This window comes from Melospiza melodia, chromosome 5, assembly GCF_035770615.1.
Source record: "Melospiza melodia melodia isolate bMelMel2 chromosome 5, bMelMel2.pri, whole genome shotgun sequence".
NCBI lineage: Eukaryota > Metazoa > Chordata > Aves > Passeriformes > Passerellidae > Melospiza > Melospiza melodia.
The window spans coordinates 3,088,078-3,107,387 of NC_086198.1; the positions used below are offsets into that span (position 1 = coordinate 3,088,078).

The 19,310-nt window shown below is 37.2% G+C and overlaps 1 protein-coding gene across 4 annotated transcripts; it reads right to left on the reverse strand.

The window, feature by feature from the left end:
• Positions 1–446: 446 nt before the first annotated feature.
• Positions 447–15,832, reverse strand: LOC134418161 (coagulation factor XI-like). Of its 4 annotated transcripts, XM_063156015.1 has the most exons (15): positions 15,780–15,832; positions 15,256–15,314; positions 13,108–13,270; positions 12,347–12,450; positions 10,652–10,811; positions 9,964–10,073; positions 6,813–6,972; positions 5,902–6,011; positions 5,655–5,814; positions 5,409–5,524; positions 4,468–4,642; positions 3,939–4,114; positions 3,536–3,631; positions 2,134–2,273; positions 447–796 (listed from the first exon to the last, which is right to left on the reverse strand). In XM_063156015.1, exons 2-15 carry the CDS (start codon positions 15,311–15,313, stop codon positions 626–628), a joined length of 1,899 nt encoding a protein of 632 aa, XP_063012085.1. In that variant the 5' UTR covers position 15,314; positions 15,780–15,832; the 3' UTR covers positions 447–625. The 4 variants fall into 4 exon arrangements, 2 of the variants coding, with proteins under 2 accessions (XP_063012085.1, XP_063012086.1); XR_010027729.1 differs by lacking the exons at positions 447–796; positions 15,780–15,832 and adding an exon at positions 2,366–3,100 and having other exon boundaries at positions 15,256–15,313; XR_010027730.1 differs by lacking the exons at positions 447–796; positions 15,780–15,832 and adding an exon at positions 2,405–3,100 and having other exon boundaries at positions 2,221–2,273; positions 15,256–15,313.
• Between the last annotated feature and the right edge of the window lie 3,478 nt (positions 15,833–19,310).

Sequence of the window (19,310 nt, forward strand, 5' to 3'; positions counted from 1 at the left end):
AGCACGATGTGGAGATCCACGCTTGTGCAAACCCTTGGCAGACTGCTGCAGGATGGGATTTTCCAGCATGAACTGGGCTTGGTGGTGTCTCCACCCGTGTCCCTCTGCCAAGACCTCTGGGTTTGTTTTCTTGGTCAGTACTGACACTTTTTTGGTTAATTCCCCAATGAAACTAAGGGAATGCAACTACGTAAGCATTTCCATGCCTCAGCTTCCCTTCCCCCCAGCTCTCCAGTAAGCTCGTAAGTCGTTCACCCATTTGAGCTACATTTAGACAAGGGAGGGGAATTTCTTTTTGCTGTGTGGCAGCCTCCTAAAACAGAAATAGTTCCCAGCTTCAAGGTCCATACATGTCCTGCAACCTCATCCACCCCCGTTTTATGCTAGCAAGAATACAAGTCTGTGGCTCAGCCATATTTTCTTCTGCCAAATCAGTGATCACAGACTTTATTGTTAGTACTGCTTTTTATTTAGTAATAGGAAAATTCATTCATTCCTGCTTTTCTGCATTTTAAAACAGGTACTTTACACTCCAGGCTAACAAAAACCACCATTGAAAAAAGCACTAATACACTTTATCCCATTGCCCTGAGGGTCGTTATTCCACAGCAGCACTTTGAGTGAGTCAGTAATGCTCGTACTGTGTAGTTTTTTCTAGAATCCAGTCAGAATAGTCGGCAACCTTGGTGTAGACTCCTGGCTGCCTGGGGCGGGCGCAGCCTTCGCCCCAGCTGGTGATGCCCACCAGATACCAGACCTCCTCGTGCCTGCAGGACAGCGGCCCTCCTGAATCTCCCTGTGCCACAGGAGAGAAAGAGAGAGCATGCAAGGAAGAGGCCTCATCAGTATTTCTATCACAAAGAAAACTGCGAATAAAATCAGCATAATTCAATGCTACCACCAGCACAACAGCCTACATTTCAGTCACTCTCATTTACAGCTCATTAACAGAGGACTGAAGCAGGTATTCTGATTGTTTAGTATGTTGCTTTCTGAATAGTCATTGCAAACAATTGAACAAAAAGTTCAAAACTACTGGTTTATATTATTTTCTTTTTATTATCATTATTGCCTTATCTATATAGTGATTTAAGACTGTATGTAGTATTGGCAATATTTTTTCTTAAGACCATATTTTTAGTATCTCAGTTCTCTACATGCCTTCTCCTGCTTGAGTGACTCTGTCCCACTCACAATAAAATGCCTTTGTGTTTTCTTTTTCTATTCCTTTCTGAACATAAGATTCCTTAGAGAAGATGCTATGAGTTTTTAGGACAACAGCAAGGGATTATTTTTTTGAAACAGGCTCTCCATGTTCTGTTACGCTGTATCAGATAAAAAAAGCTTAACTGGCATAGAGGAAAAATTACATCCCAGCTCCAAGTATTTTTATTCCTAACTAACCATAGTAATAGTAACATTTCAGCGTTCAATTATTAAGAGTTAAATGTTTGCAGTGAAAACTGTATTTGGAAGAGAATTTAATATTAATAATCAAACTATTTTCTTGCAGAAATTAACTCAGAATATTTAAAGTGGTGAAAGTGCATGAGTTTACTCTTGAGCAGAGACTTTGGCTCATGGATCTCATGCTGTTGTGACATTTTCAACTCCAATTATGAACAGAGCTGTTTTCACTGTTTGTTTTCAGCCTTCTACTCCCCATGCATTTTAATAGCATTACTAGCACCCTCCCTTCTGGTTTATACACAATGGATGCTTTAAAAAAAGATTTTAGGCACTCTATTTTCTACCAAGAAATGGAAAAAAAAAAAGAAACCACATAGGAAATCTGCTCTTAGTGGAGAAATGCTTCAAGGTACTATACTTATGCTCTCTGGATTTCTGATAGCCTGAAGGAACACTGTTTTATTCCTTAAATGGATATCTATATATCCACACTCACAGTTTCCTATCCATGGAATCTATCCCTAAAGATTTCAATGTCATATAAGAAATATTTTCCATATACCTTGGTTTTCAGCGCTTTTGACAACCAAAAGTGACAAGTTAATCAAGAGCTCTATTGATAATCATACTTTTCTGATAACAATTAAAAATAATTGCATTATTAATTTACATATTTGAACATATGGTTGGAATATATAACCATACACTGCTGTTTGTCATTACCTTACAAGCATCCCTTCCTCCTTCATCATAGCCAGCACAGATCACTTTTTCTCCTATTCTGCGCTTCCGGTACCTTGCCTGGCATTCCTCTTTTGACATGAAGGGAACAGGAGCCTTTTGAAGAATATCTTGGACCCGACCTATGTGGAAGGCAGTATGAGATGAGAAATGTTTGGTTCTAAAAAATAAACGTTAAAATTCAACTCTAGAAATCCCCATATGCTGGTATTACAATGTCACTGCTTCAGGAGTATCAATAGATGTTCATTACGCTGATTTTCCTTCCTTTGTGTTAGCGAACAACGTGAATTGTCTTCTAATTTAAATGCTTTTATGGTGCCTTCTTCTTTCTCATGGCTGGAAAAGCTTCAAAACTCGCTTCTGATGTGCAACAAATGCTCATATTGGAAAGGCTCTCAGGACATTGCCCCTTGGAGCATTGCTGTTAGCATTGCTTTGTGTTAGTAACTATTATTTCCTGGTAAAGTGTTGCAATAAGTCTGAAATCTCCCAGTTGCCAAATCTGTGCTGCTCTCTGTCACAGTAGTTTTTAAGATGGAGAAAATTGCACATAGACTAAACAAGAGTTTTTAAAACCAGCTTTTTCTCTAGGAATTAACAGAAGAAATTTGTCTGTACAGTAACTGCCTAAATTTGTTAGATTTCATGTTGAACTATAACTTTCAGATAGGCACGTGTATAAAGGAAAAGTTTCTCTTTAAAGTGATGCATATACATCTATATAAACATATTAAAAGTATAATAAAGAGATGTAAAACCACAGCTTAGTAATTAAGAGCTTCTTGGCCTACTTCCATATAAAATCAGAGGAGTTCAAATCTCATATACTATCAAAACACAAGTCATTGGCATGGTCTATAATCAATCTTCAGAATAAGAAAAGCAACATACCTCTAAAGTCATGTGAATACAATCACATAAAAAAACACCATGTGTTACGTGCAGACTGTAATTCAAAACAGTTCAGTGGTAAAATTATTGCCATTTTTTTCAACTAGGAAAAAATAAAAAAGAGTGTGCAAAACCCAGGTATGTATTTTAAACTAAAATCTAAGGAAGGGTATTTGAGTGTTGTTGAAGATGTAGTTAGATGTATGTAGAGAATTGAAATCTCAAGTACTTCAAACTACTGAACCAATTTATAAAATTAATTATTGTATCAGAGCATGGAGCTATTTAATGATAATTTCATACATCTTTCATTTATGTTTTATGGTGTCTTAGAAATCAAATTTAATAAAGAATTATGTTAAAGTACTGTCTAGAAGGAATAGTGGTCGCTAAGAATAATTTTCCTTTTTTTAGAGAAGGAGAGATTTTTTGTCAAAAACATTGACTTTAAATATACAAACATTCACTGTTTAAAAGTATTTCTCTGTACCTTTTTCTTTTCTGTAACCCCATCCAATTACCCAACAGTCAGTATAAAATATGTTAGTGTCTTCTTTTGGTGGCAGGCAGATAGGTAGTTGAAGATCTAAAGTACAAGAGAAAACATTAGTTTGTCCAGCAGAGACAATTGCAACAGTAAGGTTTTGTGGGCTCACCCACACGACCCCTGATGACAGCTGCCATGTATGCTTTGTCCCTTGCACTATGTGTGACTCCCAGCACGTAATTTAGAGCCACCCATTTTCTTTTTGAAGCCAACAGAACAGATTCTCCTCAAACCCCAGTAGCTGCATGTTAAAGGAGGCCAGCCCAGGTGTCACGCACTGCCATAGCAATGCCAGCCCTGTGCCATCCTGCACATTTTCACAATTCCTCTGCAATATGCTACATACCAGTAAAATTCATAGGCTCAGCGAGTTTCATTAAAGCAATGTCATATCCAATATGTGCATATTTATACTGAGAGTGAACAATAATCTCTTCCACTTTGAAGAAGGGTGTATCCTCATTTATTTCAGATTGTCTCAAAATGCCAGCATAAATACGCCAAATGTTGGGATTCTCTAGACTGAGGGGAAAAGGCAAACAGTCAGCCTGTGACTAAATAGTAAGAAAAACCTCGTATCTCATGAGAATGTCTAGGGTTCTGTAAGTATTTGTTGTGTGCTTTAGAATTTCACCTTCCAGATTCATTAAAATAATTTAGCATCAGCAGTACAATTTAGCAGCGCTAAAAAGGGAGAAATACGGAGACTTCCAGTTACATTAAGAAAACCATGTCTACCCGAAAATTTCACCTTTTGGCTGCATTAACGCAATTCATCTATTTCTAGTTCTCGTTGTTATTACCCTGAAAGGCAGGCCTCAATTTCCCTTGCCTGCTGGGCTAACCTTTGAGGCTCATTGGCATTGGGGTCTCACCTGGCGACGCAGTGAGCGGCGGTGAGGATCCACTGGCTGCTGATGATGGAGCCCCCGCACAGGTGCCTCTGGCGGGACAGCCTGGCGTGCAGGCTGACCTGCCACGGCCACTCTCCAGGGGACGAGTCCGTCCCACCAACGATCCTGACGGTTCTTGCAGAATGCTGCATACACACTGTAAAAGTGCAGAAGCAATTCGAAACCGGGCTTAAAGGCAACTTGCATTCACCAATGAGAAATGAAGATGAGACTACTGCTGATGACTGAATAGGCACCACCTATTGTGAAGAAGGTGATAAATGATGCATTTTTCATGGGTTATGGTCGTAAAGTCTATTAAAATAAAATTCACGGTGCTGTTCCAGTGTTTGCTATGTATTAAATTTGAAGGCAACCCCAATGAGGGGAGAGATGGCAATGAGGAGGACTACATTGATATCAGAAGGCTAATTAATTACTTTATTATACTATATTAGACAATATTATATTACATTAAATTAAACTGAATCTGCCAAGCACTCCACTCTGCACACAACTGCACAGAATCTCGTGACCGTCATCTGACAGTCTTGACACATGCACACCCTTGGCCCTGATAGGCCAAGGAAAAAAAACACCATCACTTTGGGTAAACAGTCTTCATATTGCATTCTACTTTTGCATAAACACAGGCACAGCAAATGTTTAGAATTGTTTTTCCTTTCTCTGAGGTTCAGAGAATGTGAAGCACAGAAATATTCTTGTGAAGAATCGTGCCTTGCTTTTCTCTGTGAAGAGAAATGTGGTGACAACTATGACTGACTTCACTTTTCCAGAACACACTAACTTTACAAGATCACCCACTGGGACAGTGCAACCACTTAGAAAAAATATTGTTTGGCCTCCTACACTGAAATCAGGGAAGCACCATCTATTTTTCATTAAAAAAAAGTTGTACTTACCAGTACTGGCTTTTTTTTTGCATAACCTTAGTGAGTATCCAGAGATACTTCCTGGTCCATGTACTATTTTCACTGGAGATCCATTTGAGGACATTCTTAGGTGACACTCACACTTTCTGCCAATGAATTAATGCAAACAATTTGCTTGTACTTTTTTCACTGAACAGCACATACATTAACTCACCCACCACATGTCTGGAATGATTATTTCAGCAATCTTTGAACATTTTAAAAAATATATCTCACCCTTCTTCATTGCATGAATCTCGGAGGAGAGAATAGGAAAAAAATTGGCAGCGGATCATGTCTGTGCAAACCTGCTGACAGGCTCTGTGTCCTTTAGCATAAGTGACAGTAAGTTCATCTCCCAAAAAATCCATCTGCATGTAAGTGCGAGAAGTGCAGGCTGTAAGAATGATTGCATTCAAAGCATCAGAAAGTTATTACTGAGATTAATTCAAAATTAGCGGGTTTATTGTAATTTATTGTTTACCAGGAAAAGATTTTCTGCAATTTAGGAGGCCAAAGCCTGATACAGCATTTTCTTGTGATATGAGCTCCTCTGGAATTCCACTTGTTGATGTCTTCAGAAGGCAAAGATTTCTAAAATTAAATATTTTTCACAATAACTAAACCTGTTCTCACATTCCAAAAATAATTGTTTAGGTACTGGTAAAAGAAGGTTCTTTCCTAAATGCACTCTTTTCTCCCAAATCTCAATCTGTTGAAGTATTTCATACAAAAATGCACTCCCTAGATTCACTAGTTCACACTAAATTGAGGCAATCAGTTGTGCTGTGAAATGCCATACAAGTATACTACTAAAAGTGGTACAGTGTTTACACATATATAGAAGAGGTGACTTTGGAAGATGCATGCCATCTCAGCTTTGCTTCTCCCTGAAATTCCTTAGAGATCCTATTCTTCTGATTTGTGTGCAATGTTGATTTTTAACTATTCTCACTACTAAGTGTGAAAGAAGAAAGAAAAATAGAAATATTTTTAAAGCCATTAACTTAATTGAAAAATCTTTTCAATAAAATAAGTTTGCCCTGCCAGGAAACCAGATGGCTCTTTTGATAATGCCATAAAATTCAGCTTTAAGTCTTTAAAACAATCTGGAGGCTCACTGTATTTTTGACATGTATAATTCTTTTCAGATTAAGACCAGATACACAACCACAATACAAAAGTTCTTATCACATTGGAAAACAGTTGAAATGCCCACATGAAATTACAAATTTTTGAACAAAACCCATCAGAAGCTGCACTTTACTGAAAATAGCCTTTTAGCATAAATTTGCATATGTATAAGAAATTAGTGTTTAAAAAAAGACTTTGTATTTTTAAAAAATAAATTTTAAATAATCTATATGGATAATATCATTTAACTGTCATATTCACCTTTGAGATTCTATTTGCCATTTCCTGGTAAAAAATGTAAAGAACAAGCACTTTGGAAAATATGTACACATAGTTTGGCAGACAGAAATATCAGGAGTGAAAAAGCTTGTAACATTAATTCCTGAAAACACTTGATCTTCAAAAATGTCCATTTGACAATCTGTATAAAACAAGAACAAAATATCAAAATTAAAAAAACTTTAGTATGTCATCAGAATATTGAGATTTACAGATTATTCATTTCTATCTTTATCCCCATTTTCCTTCTGTGATTGGTAAACTGGAAAGGTAAGACAACATTTTAACTAAAAACTATTTCTCAAGAATATTTTTGAATATGTCAAGTCATGGAGAGCACTACAGGGATAAGATTCATATAGAGGAAAAGAGAAAATACGTATTACAGTAGAGATTTGCTAGTTATGTATTACAGTAGAGATTTGCTAATCTAACAGGGAAAAATTTAAATTTATTTTCAATGGGCATATTATGGTCATGGAAAGACTAGAAAAAAAAATAAGGTGATGATCTTCTTAACACTTCTTTTACTATTTGAAAAGTAGGCAGAGTAAGTAGGATTGCTGCCCTGTGACATAGCCAAAATATCAAAACACAACAGAAGCTTGGATGCATAGTTCACACAACCAGACAATGGGCATAGAGATTACAGGAAATACTAGCATGTTTAAAAAGAGATTAATGAGTATCCTTCTTCAAAGACATACTTGAAGTCTCAGTTACAATTCTAGTGCAAGAATTTAAAAAGAAAATCTGGAAGCATCAGCACGGAGGATGTTTCTTGAACCTATCTAACTGCAGAGATAGTAAAAATAGTGAAATGATTCAAAAGACAGGATTTGGTGGCAGCAGAGAACTTGAGCTGTTGAGAAAGTGCAGCAACCAAGTCAATACTGCCCAGTGTGTTATAGAAACATTTGGGAACATCTTACTTCAGAAAATGAAACTAAGAGGCAGAGCTTACTCCAAATCCTGTTAATTTGATGAGATTTTCAAAAAACATAGGCAAGAATGGACAACAATACTGGGAAGTAATTACACAATAAGAATAGTAAAAAAATATAATCAGAAATATAGAAAAGTAGAGTCAATTAACTCTCACATTTAGTACTTAAGATCCTATGTTAAGGGGACATAACCTTCAGGAGAACAGATAGTTTCAAAGGAAATTATATTTAAAGTAAAAATGTGGATCTGAAACATAAGGGAAGCTAACCCATGATCTCAAGGAACACGTTCAGTGATCATTTGCTCAACATCCAGTGATGCCCAGGAAGATACTTTGCAAAGGGCAGAAAAAAGACAAATTGCTATGCATGCGTAGTAGTGTGTATGCACAAGAATAAAGTCAGAGAGGCAAAGGCAGAAAAGGAAAGGCCACCTAGAAAGGAATGAACTAAATAAATTCAGAAGAAAACCTCGAACAAATATTGAAATAAACCCATTTCAGATGTTGACCAAAAAACAAGGCAGAAGACATTACTAAGGTTTTAAGACTACACAAATCTCTGTCTGGACAGGTACAGATGATCAGTCTGAGACTAGGACAGGTGACCTCCTTAGATGACTTCTTGATGCAGTAGCGTTGTCTAGGCTTCTAAGATCACACAATTTATTTATTCTCTCTCTTGCCTGCTCTTGCCTCTTTCACAAGACACAGAAAGTAGGGAAAGCCAGGGAGGAACAAGATTGATTTTCACATGATGTTATGGTTTTATCCCAGCCAACAACCAAGCCCCATGCCGTCACTCACTCACTCCCCCACCAGAAAGATCAGGGAGAGGATCAGAAGGGTAAAAGCCAGATAACTAGAGGTTTCAGGTAAAAACTGTTTTGTAGGAAAAGTCCATGTTGGGCACCAAAAAGTACTGTGGTGGGTTGACCTTGTCTGGATGCTGGGGGCCCAGCAACTTACTCTATCATTCCCCTTTCCCAGCTGGACAGGTGACCAAAAATAAGATGGACAACGACACATAGGTTGAAATAAGGCAGTTTACCAAAGCAAAAGCAAAAGTTTGCACACACACAAGCAAAGAGGACAAACCCAATTCTTTTATTTTCTATTCCCACCAGCTAGTGATATCCAACCACTTCCTAGGAAGATCTTCCTGGGAAGCAGGGCTTCAGCACACATAGTTGTTGCTCCAGAAGGCAAAAACTGCAAATAAGAAATGCCTGACCTTCCTCCTCGTTTCCTTAGATTTTATAGCTGAGCTGACATCATAAGACATGGAACGTCCCCGTGGCTAACTTGGGTCAGCTGAGCTAGGTGTATTCACTCACAGGATCTTGCCCACCCCAGACTATTGATGGGTGGGATGTTGGGGAGAGAGTGCTGATGCTGTGCCAGCACTGCCCAGCACTAAAACCAAGCACTGATTTTAGAAAGCAATATATTGATACACAACTCTATGAAATGTGGTTTATACAGGAAAATTAGATTATCTGTGAGACAAAATAAGGCTAAAGGAAAGCAGAGTAACCTCATCATCATTAAGAAGGGAAAATATCACAGAGTAAGATAAAGTGGAGATAGAATTTAAAAAAAAAGAAAAAAATAAAAAGGGAAAGATGTTTCAATTGAGAATAAGAATTTTTATACACACTGTTAGATGTTAGATGCTTGAGAATTTTGTATGAGTAACGATTGCAGGAACAAGCACAGACTTTTTCCTTTCATCACAAATCACCCACAAAATGCATATTACATCCTTTCCTATTAGCCAGCTGTATTAAAACTGCAGATCTTCAAGAAAAATTTTCAAGTGCATACACAGTATACAAGCAGAATGTAGAAAGATCCATATTTCCCCTGATCTTTGAATCTGATGTGCTTTTATCTTTAATTTTTGTATCCATGATACAAAGATAACATACTATTTCATCAAGCTAATATTATGAAAGAATTCTTTAGATCTCTAAAGAAGGGAACTGTTTCTGTAAGACAAATGATAACATGAAAAATTTAAAAGAATGAACCTCTTTGTCCCTGAGTGTATGAAATATATTTTAAGAACAGGATTATTTTAGAATTATTCTACATAATGAAACATTTCTACATGTGAGTGATAGATTGCATTTCAGGATACATGACCCTTAAAACTAATCAGAATCAGATATTTTAAATAGTTACCTAATTCAGAAAGCTGACATGGCTTTAGAGAGAATCCAGACACAACCCCATCAAGTGCCTTTATGTTGGTTGGAGTTCCGACGCTGGTGTGTTTCAAGAAGCATTTTTTACTGAATAAAAACAGTAAAGAAAGTGGTAAGAAAACAGGTCTTCTTCCTTGGACCAAACCATCCTCCTGAACCCACAATTCCTACCATTGTGCATGGTCTGGCCATGGGCCAGAACAATCTCCAGCCTCCAGAACTGAGTTCAGCTGATGAACAGAGCTAGCTGAACAATGTTGAACTTCCACAACTGAGCAGACTAAGAGCTCAAAAATAGGTCTTGTTAAAATGAAATCATTTCTCTGGATACTCTGATGATGCCATTTCCAGAACAATAAGCAGAGTAAGATTGAACAGAGCAAAAATGCAGCACAGGTATCAACATAATTTGCATTTCAGTATCTTCAGAGAATTTTAGGATTTTTTCAAGGCTCTTATAATCGAGTTTGTCTTTCTCACCAACACCAACAGATAAATGAAAGCCAATTTACAATTGATATTTTCCTACCTGTAAGTGTGCACAAACATTTCAAGGAGGAATAAATTGAATATTCTTGAGTAAATTCTTGCACCTTAGAGTGCTCTGTGATTTAATCTATTTAGGCACAGGGCTGTCCAGGGGAATGAATCCAACCTGTATTTACCAAAAGCTTGCATTGTGAAAATTTTCAGAGGCATATGTAAAAAAATGACAACGGTTGTCATTGGTACATCGTTTTTGACACTCTTGATAGCTGTCAGCCATAGAAATATCAAAAATATTCCCTTCCATATCCAGTCCTACATGGACATCTGGGCTGCAAGCTGTGAAGAAAGAGAGACCAAGTTCTGAAAATGTACTTCTATTCTTTTCCCCATCCCTTGCCCCAAATTGCCCAAGAGATAGCAGATTTTATGACACATCCTTCATAATCCAGATGCCACATCCCACGCTCCCCTCAGTTACATCAGACTTTATACACAGATCCAGCACCAAATCAGAAATGTAGGTTTAGTGTAGTACCTTGTGGCAAGGGGAAAAACTGGCAGACTTTTACAGTGCCTTTGCCTACATGAGAGAGGGGCTCTAACCACTGTGGCTGACTGAGAACAGGATGACACTCACCAAAGCAAGAACTCAGAATCAATATTAAAATATATTTTCCCAGTTCCAAATTCATAGAACAGGTTAAATGGCATATTCTGGCCTCAAAAGCAAGAGACATTTCCCACTTGAGTCAGAATATTGCACTTCACAGAGAGAGGACAGCAACTATGGGGCTTGAAATGAAGGTCATTTCACAGAAGAAGAGTCAGCCAATGATTGGAGGCATTTTTAAACATGTATGCATAGATTTTCATTTAGTCTGATTCTAGAGTAATTCAGTGATATTAATTAGTCCAAATAGAATAAAAAATAATATCCCACTGAAATCTCTTTCAATTCCAAGATATTCAGAAATCCAAACATGAAGGGTTACTGGCAGGAAAGAGCTTTTAAGGGGCCTGACTGCTCTGAAGGGCAAGTGGCAAGCAAAAGAAAGCACAACTTCTTGATAACAGCTACAGTGGAGAACTTGCATAAAAACCCACTAAGTCCTGCCATCTTGAGCTGCTATACCAATACAACTAAAAAACTAGCCTGACATCCGTAGGACACTATTTGTCCGCAAGCCAGGAAGTGAATAACTATATTCTTCCTTATTCTGTTTTTCTAAGGTACCACGCTATGCTTAAAGTTGATCTTTTAATGACATCACTGTGACAGACCAAATTTAAAACATTCGCAAAATAACACATTTAATAGGCTTTTAATATGCCTGATGATAACTTGCAGGCATGGCATGCTGACATTAGGTCTTCATGTAAAGTACATATACCCTAAAATATACAGCTGCTAAAAAAGTTATTACACAGAATCACAAAAGTATTAGCATCACTTTGTGACAGTGCACTTTTGCTTTGCTAAGCATCTGCACCTCAGAGTTATAAAACAGGGTCACACAGGCCATATGAGCCACTTTCTGGACTGGAATTTTAGTAGAAAATTAATCTTTAGAACTGGAAACAGTAGTTAAAACAAGGGCTGCCATCGACCTCTGGCAAAAGAAACTGTGACTGCAGGAACATGATTTCCCTGTTACCTCATCTCAGGACCCTGAGTGGTGGATAGGTGGGCCTGAAGAGTAAAACCAGTGGAGATTTTGTCACCTGTGTTTGAAAGTGGTCTGGCAAAGAACACAGAAATTACTGCTTGGCTGCCTCCCTGATTCTATTCCTCTTCCCAAAATGCTAAGTTTTTAACAGCTGCTATGCAATGCAGAGCATAAAATATATGCATGTGAACAACCATATCTTACCACTAATTTGGTTACACTGTTTTAAAGAATGTCCCGAGATAGCTCCTTCCATATCCACTTTTGGCAGCATTTCTGTATCGCTGTCTTTTAAATAGCAGGAGAACCTGTGGTTTAAAATGCAGCAATTCACAGTTTTGGCAGTATAACACGGACATTCATAACTGTTTCTCAGGTGAAATGCAGCCTGTCCAATATCCGTCAACATGAAAATTTTGACAAGTGTAATTCGAAGAAAAATAGGGTCAAGCCTCACACACTTTGTTGGCAGTTGTGGCAGATGAGAATATTTTGCGTTTGTGGGAGCTCCAAGAGGTCTCAACAAAAAGAGAAGCAGAGCCCAGGGCTGGGAGGACAGAAATGCACTGGGCATGGAGAGAAGACAACGTCATTCTCTCAGGCTACTGAAATTCTTAATTGTGAGAAAAATATACTAAATAGAAAGGATGGCAAACAGTACAGGGGATCATTGGAGATGTGAAATTATTCACATTGTCCCTCAACAATAAATACATGCCCTCAAGGAGGGAGTGCAGAGTCACTTCTCTTTCCTTCAAAGGCCAGTGTGTGAGTGTGAAAAACTGGGCATTGTCAAATTTAACCTTTTGAATTCAAGCAATTACCCTTAGATCACCAGTTTTAGAGATACTAGACATTTTTTCCTATGGCAACCCTGCACCTTTCCCTGCATGCCTGTGTTATGTCAAAATGTTACCAGGTTTTGAAATTATCACAGGAGACCAGCAAGTACAGGAACGTTCTACCTTTTTGCAGGATCTGTAGTCCATGTGGCTGGCAAGTAGGTGAAGAGCAGACAGGTAGGATGGTAAGTGCACACTATTTGGCAGTAATTGGCACTCGGTGTAAAAACTGTAGTGAGGTCTCCTCCTTGGAAGAATGTATTTTCATAGATCTGAGTCACACATTCTGACACGGAATAACAAAATTGTCAATTATTAGAGACAGGAACACTCAATTCACCAGGAGAGCCACTTCTCCTCTTCATCATTAACCTTGCTTTTGTCAGGAAAAGTGGATAAGGGGGGGGTGAGTAGCACAGTTCCTCTGCGAGTCTCATCCTTTCACTCCAGCAGAAATAATACTGTTTAGGGTGTCTCCCTCTGTTCTCTGCCTCATACCCAATGCTGAAGCAGGGCAGCTTGAGCCCAGGAAGAAACCCAAGAAGCTGGATGGGCCTCAAGGCAGATCTGCATGGCAGAGGGGGAAGGAGGAAAAGTCCATGTTGGGCACCAAAAAGGACTGTGGTGGGCACCATGTTGGGCACCAAAAGGCTGTCCCATGGCAAATCTCAGAAAAAGCAGAAGCGTCTCCTGAGAGAGGCCAACACAGAACATCATTATGAGGAAAACCAGGAAGAGGAAGTGCAGATAACAAAAGGAGTTAGAAAGGTTTATAGTTTTATATATTGTAAGTTTTATATATTGTAAAGACAATCCTATTTTATCCAGGCATCCTCTGAATTCAGTCACAGCGGTGCCACTGTGCACAGCCTCAAAGGCTCTCAGGATTTCATACACCTTCGGCTCTCTCACACTCCACCCAGAATCCCCCCAAATCTTCTTCACAATGAAAAGATAAAGAGAAAAGAGAAAAGATAAAGAGAAAATAATGTACTTTTGCAGACTGGGTAGAAACACAACTGAAAACATCTTACCTAGTGGCTTAATCTGTTACTTTAGAGTGATCATACTGTATCAAGTGATATTTAAAATGAAAACAAAAAGTAACATCATATTGGATTTGACAGTTTTAAAAGACTACAAGTGGATTTTATTTGTTATTATGATTATAAACTATGCAATTCAGCATTTCCTGCACACAGGTATAATACATAATTTTTAAAGAAAGGAATAAATAAGCATTATTATACATGTTTGCTAGATGTGTTAATATCTTTCAAAGGTTAAGTCTTCATAAGTAAAAAAATTGAACTATATAAACATCCAAATTCTCTGGTATGTATAAACTTTCAAGCTCTTTCTCTAAAAAAATGTATTTATTGGTCTTATTAGCATTTTTTTATTGTCTCAGCTCATCATTAAAAACATTTTCAATTCTTAGATTACAACAAGTGAATTCTAAAGCTAAAAGAAAAGAATATTGCAATTATTTACTGTATCAGATATTTTGGATCCTATTTATCTTCTTCTAGCATAAATTAACACAAAAAAAATTATTTATGTTGTAAAACTATGCACCATGTAGAACTGTGCCAGTTCTGAAAACTTTAACTTAATTAAAATGTTTTCTAGGTCTCCGAAATTGTCCAAGATTTTTTCTTCTGAGACTTAAAGCCAGGTAAAACATCTTCTTAAATAATATTTCATTTATCTATTTGTTTTTGCTAAAAAGGTGTTACCTAATTGTTCTCTGAGAAAACAGCTAATACATTACTGGACTTATACCTGTGGTAGTCCTTAGTAATAATTTATCAGAAAAGGGAATTTCAGAAAAGCACAGCGCAGTTTTTTTTTGTAGTTTAACTTTTGCTGCTGGAATAAAGTAAATCATTAACTCATCGTGCAAGACACACATTATTCTGCCTCCTGCACCCCCAAAGGGCCTCCTTCCCCAGCTTCTGCTCAGGCTACTGACCTGGCCACTGGGCACAGAACAGGGACCATCACACCAATTTCACACTCATGCCATGGTCCCTCGAGTGCTGGGGGAGGTGACAGCACAGGGGTGCCAGGACAGTGTCAGTAAAGCCCCACTAGAAAGTTCCATGCCAGACAATAGGGTTATGCCAGTTACACAAACCTAACTAAACTCAATCCAGCAGAATAAACAGCTCCCTCAAGAGCAGACAGACTGCAGTTACTAATCTTCTCCCCTCCTAAAAGAGTTTCTCTATGCTGTTTGTAAATCTCAGGAATTATATATTAACTTACCACTGTAAACGGAAGCCAGTAAGAAAAGGAAATAAAAAGTCCGATAAATCCAATTCATCCTAAAAACCACAAAATCATTCTTTAGGTTATGTTCAATAAAGGGTGTGTAATTAGTTTTATTAAGCACTGCTAAGCCTAACACTGATTTATACTTGTACTGTTTCACCATTAATTCAAAATTACATAGAAAATTACAATTGCAGCTGTGACAGGCTGTTTTGGCATACCTTTTAACAGCAGAATATTCATTCCTGCTTAGACTGGGAACAATATTCCACTGAAATGACATTACTAATACTGACTCTCCAGATAGTTTAGTAAATACAGTTATCAAGCTAGCAACTTGAACACTCACTGCTTCCTATGCTATAAGAATTCTAAGATTTATTTCACATGCAACAACTTAATCTGTGACATAAGTTAACCACAAAATACAATCCATGAAAACTCCGACTTGCACTGTCTTGTTGCTATGAAAACCTTTCACTGAATACCAGTGCATTATTGCAATAATGATTACATACCTGAACACATAATAAGTCTGGATGCATGCATCGGGTTTGCACTCTACTAAAAAAAAAAAAAAAAAAAAAAAAAGTCAAAACTTTGTGTTAAATATTACTTCCTGCAATGCTAACTCATCTTTAATGTTTACTTTGAGCGGGTACTGTTTTTGTCAATACTGCTACTGACCTTGGGACATATCTATCATCCACACTCCACTGGAATTGATCCTGTATAACCACACATATGAAACATAGTCTCTCTTTTCTCCCCTATAAAATTATGATAATATTTCAAAACTCCTGGATAAATTTTCACCTCTATATCAAATTACGGAATTTTCATTGTCCCTGGATGCAATCACAAAATCTACCTGTATTTGAATATTTACAAACAAAGTATGCTGAACTGACCATTTTTTGTGTTGTTTAACATATATTAGTATTCAAATAAAATAATTGTTTTGCCTGTGTATGTGTGTGCCAATTTCAATTGGTGGCACAAACAGGTTAGAACTTTTGTCCAAGAAATTAGTTTCTTCAATTTTCACTTCTTATCTGGGCTTTCCTATTCAGATATTGGGCAGTTATTCTAGTTTGCTACTGCTCTAATGAAAACACAAGCAAAAAACAAGAGAACAAAAAACCCCAAGAAAACAAAAACAAAAAAAACCAAACCAACAAACAAAAGAATCTCCAATCATGCACTTTTGGAAAAATTTTACCGAGAACATATGTGTCATTCATGCAACATGTAGTCATACCCACATTCATCAGAAGCTTCTGTAACATTTCATTTTTATAATCCATTGACTATATTTTATATTTTTGTCTGAGGAAGGGGCATCTTCTGCTGATGGCTGTTTCAGAAGAAAACTACTGAGGAATAAAAAAAAAAGGAAGAAAAAATATTTCCTTTAAACAGTAGTTCTCAAATTTAGGTATCAGTCTTTCTAAAAAAATCATTTTAATTGCATCTGTAAGGGCATCAGTTGGATTTGATGGTGAAGTTCAGAAATAAGGCAGAAATGCTGTTCAAAGAGAATCACAATGAGCATGATCACTTTGGAAAATAAATGCATTTTCTTTCACTGGACCTGCTACTCACATGATGTACCCCCATTTGCACTGCTGTGCTGTTGCTCAAATGAACAAAGTTGTTCTTGTGTACAGAGAAAAAATGTATTATAGACTCTATGATGATGAGTTATTGCTTATTATAGGACATATTTATTATAGAAAAAATTATAAAATAAATTGAGACAAATTCTCCGCTGGTATACGTTTCCTGTGCCTCTCTGAAATCCAGAGATTATATGATTTAAACTAGAAGAAGAGACAGAAATTTAAAGTGCATAGAATGCCAAAATCATCTAATGCTTCTTAGGTCATACGGGCTCAACACATAAGTTTACTATTGGTCTTAAGTCCCTCATTGTATCAATTTAGCTGTCCATATTCTAAATGTTAGCTATATCAGGATCTTGCATGTAGGGTTCAGTAATTCAGAGAGCAGAAATAAAAGAATAGCTCATCAAAGCATTTTTATAAATGGAAACATTTTTGATGATCAAAGTTCAAAATTTATTTGAATAATCTACAATACAATTAAGAGGTTTCTTCTGTTTGACTCTGCTTCATTTTGACTTGGTAGTTACAAAACCAAAACCTGCTGCAGCCTAAGCCAGTTCTTCAGGATGACATCTCCCTGGCAGTGCACTTGCTTGATACTGCTTTCTGCTGATTTCCACTGTGATCCATGCACAAATCTCATTCCTGCAAAGGTGGCAGGAATTACTGAACTGTTTCACCTCAGGAAATAAATTACTGGATTCTAACCTGATTTAGGTCTAATTCTGCCTGGCAGAACCAAATCCCACATTTCTTATGGCAGTCCTATTCAAAAAACAGCTTCAACATGGAAGAGGATTTACTCTCTGTGATGAGACAACACCTGCTGGTTGTGATGTGGAGCAAGAGGAGAAGTTTCTCAGAGGAAATGAGGAAAGGAAGGCACCAGTATGGTAGGAAAAACCCAAATTTTCATTTTGATTTGCCTTTGTGCACACCCTTTCCATTTGAATGAGGATACCATAATAATTTCATGAACTTGAATGCTCCAGCAGGTAAAAAAACAAACAACCAAAAATATTCTGAACAACTTCATGGCTATCATTATGTATATGACAAAGGAGATAGAGAAATAAAATATCAAATGCTGCTAAAACAAACCCTAAATCTAAATCTCAATCTTTTCTTCTTACAATCAACAATCTAGAGCCTTTTCATCTGAGTCAGGATGCCACTATCTGAGTGAAGAATCTACTGTTTCACTAGGGCAGAACTTTCTGTTTGACTTGATACCACCTCAAATGGCTGCAAAAAGATGGATAGAATAATTTACTGATTTGTGAATGGTGCAGAATTGTGTATTGTATCAGATTAAAACCAGTTTACTAGTTCCATATGCTGAAATTACACGTCAACAATAGTCTTCCTTGAAACAGAGCCCAGAAAACACTGCAAATCAGATGTCAAATAAGAAATCAATGCAAACAAAATTCAGGATTGTATTAAATGAAATAGAAGACAGTTGCAAATATTAAACAACAAATAGTTACTGGATTTGTGTCACAGACATCTTTTGTGAAAAATCCTTTCTTTAGGATTTTTCCTCCTTCTGGGAAGCCGAGGCCCCAGAAGAAGAATGTAAACAATGGTTGTCTGCTGCTGTGGAATGCAACAGGTGCACCTGGGATTGGCCCATGTTGGTTCTGTGCAATTAAGGGCCAATCAAAGACAAGCTCTCTCTGGGACAGAATCAGAAAGAGCTCCCTTGTCTATGCTATTCCTATTCTATTCTTGGCATAGCAGCTTCTGAACTTTTCTCTCTATTCCTTTTAGTATAGTGATAATGTATTATATATCATAAATTAATAAATCCAGCCTTCTGATCATGAGATCAAGATTCTCGTCTCTCTCTTCACCCTGAAAGACCCTTGGAACCCTGGTAACAGGTTTGTTATTTCTGAAGTCCTCTGTGATTTTTTTCAGATTTTCCATTTTTTTAAATAAATGGAGAATCACATTACTGCCCAAGGCCTTCCTTTTTGGACCTATAGCACCTGATGCTGGTTATTGCTAGGTATTAGAGAAGATAGGATGTTTCAACATACACCAAAGGGCCCCAGTATCTTGATCAAGGCCTGTAAACTGCCAAACAGTAATTCTTGGGCAAGCTGTATGTTGTATGTCAATTAGTAGCCTGGAATGAGGTCGTTTGTGCATACAACAAATGCTGAGTCTTTTGCTAACTGATAGCTTTTGCCTTTCTTTGATCAAAATATTTTTCAATTTCAATGAACACTTAATATCTCCACAAGTTATACTTCAGGCATCAAATAGAAAAGTCCATTTGTTGAACAAAAGATAGAGTTTTACTCAGCAGACTGTAACCAAGAGACTCTCGTTTTCAGAAGAATCTCAGATCTATGCAGTTTTTTGGTTTAGAAAGTGAGTTAATTTAGTTTTTAATCTTTTAATCCATGCAGA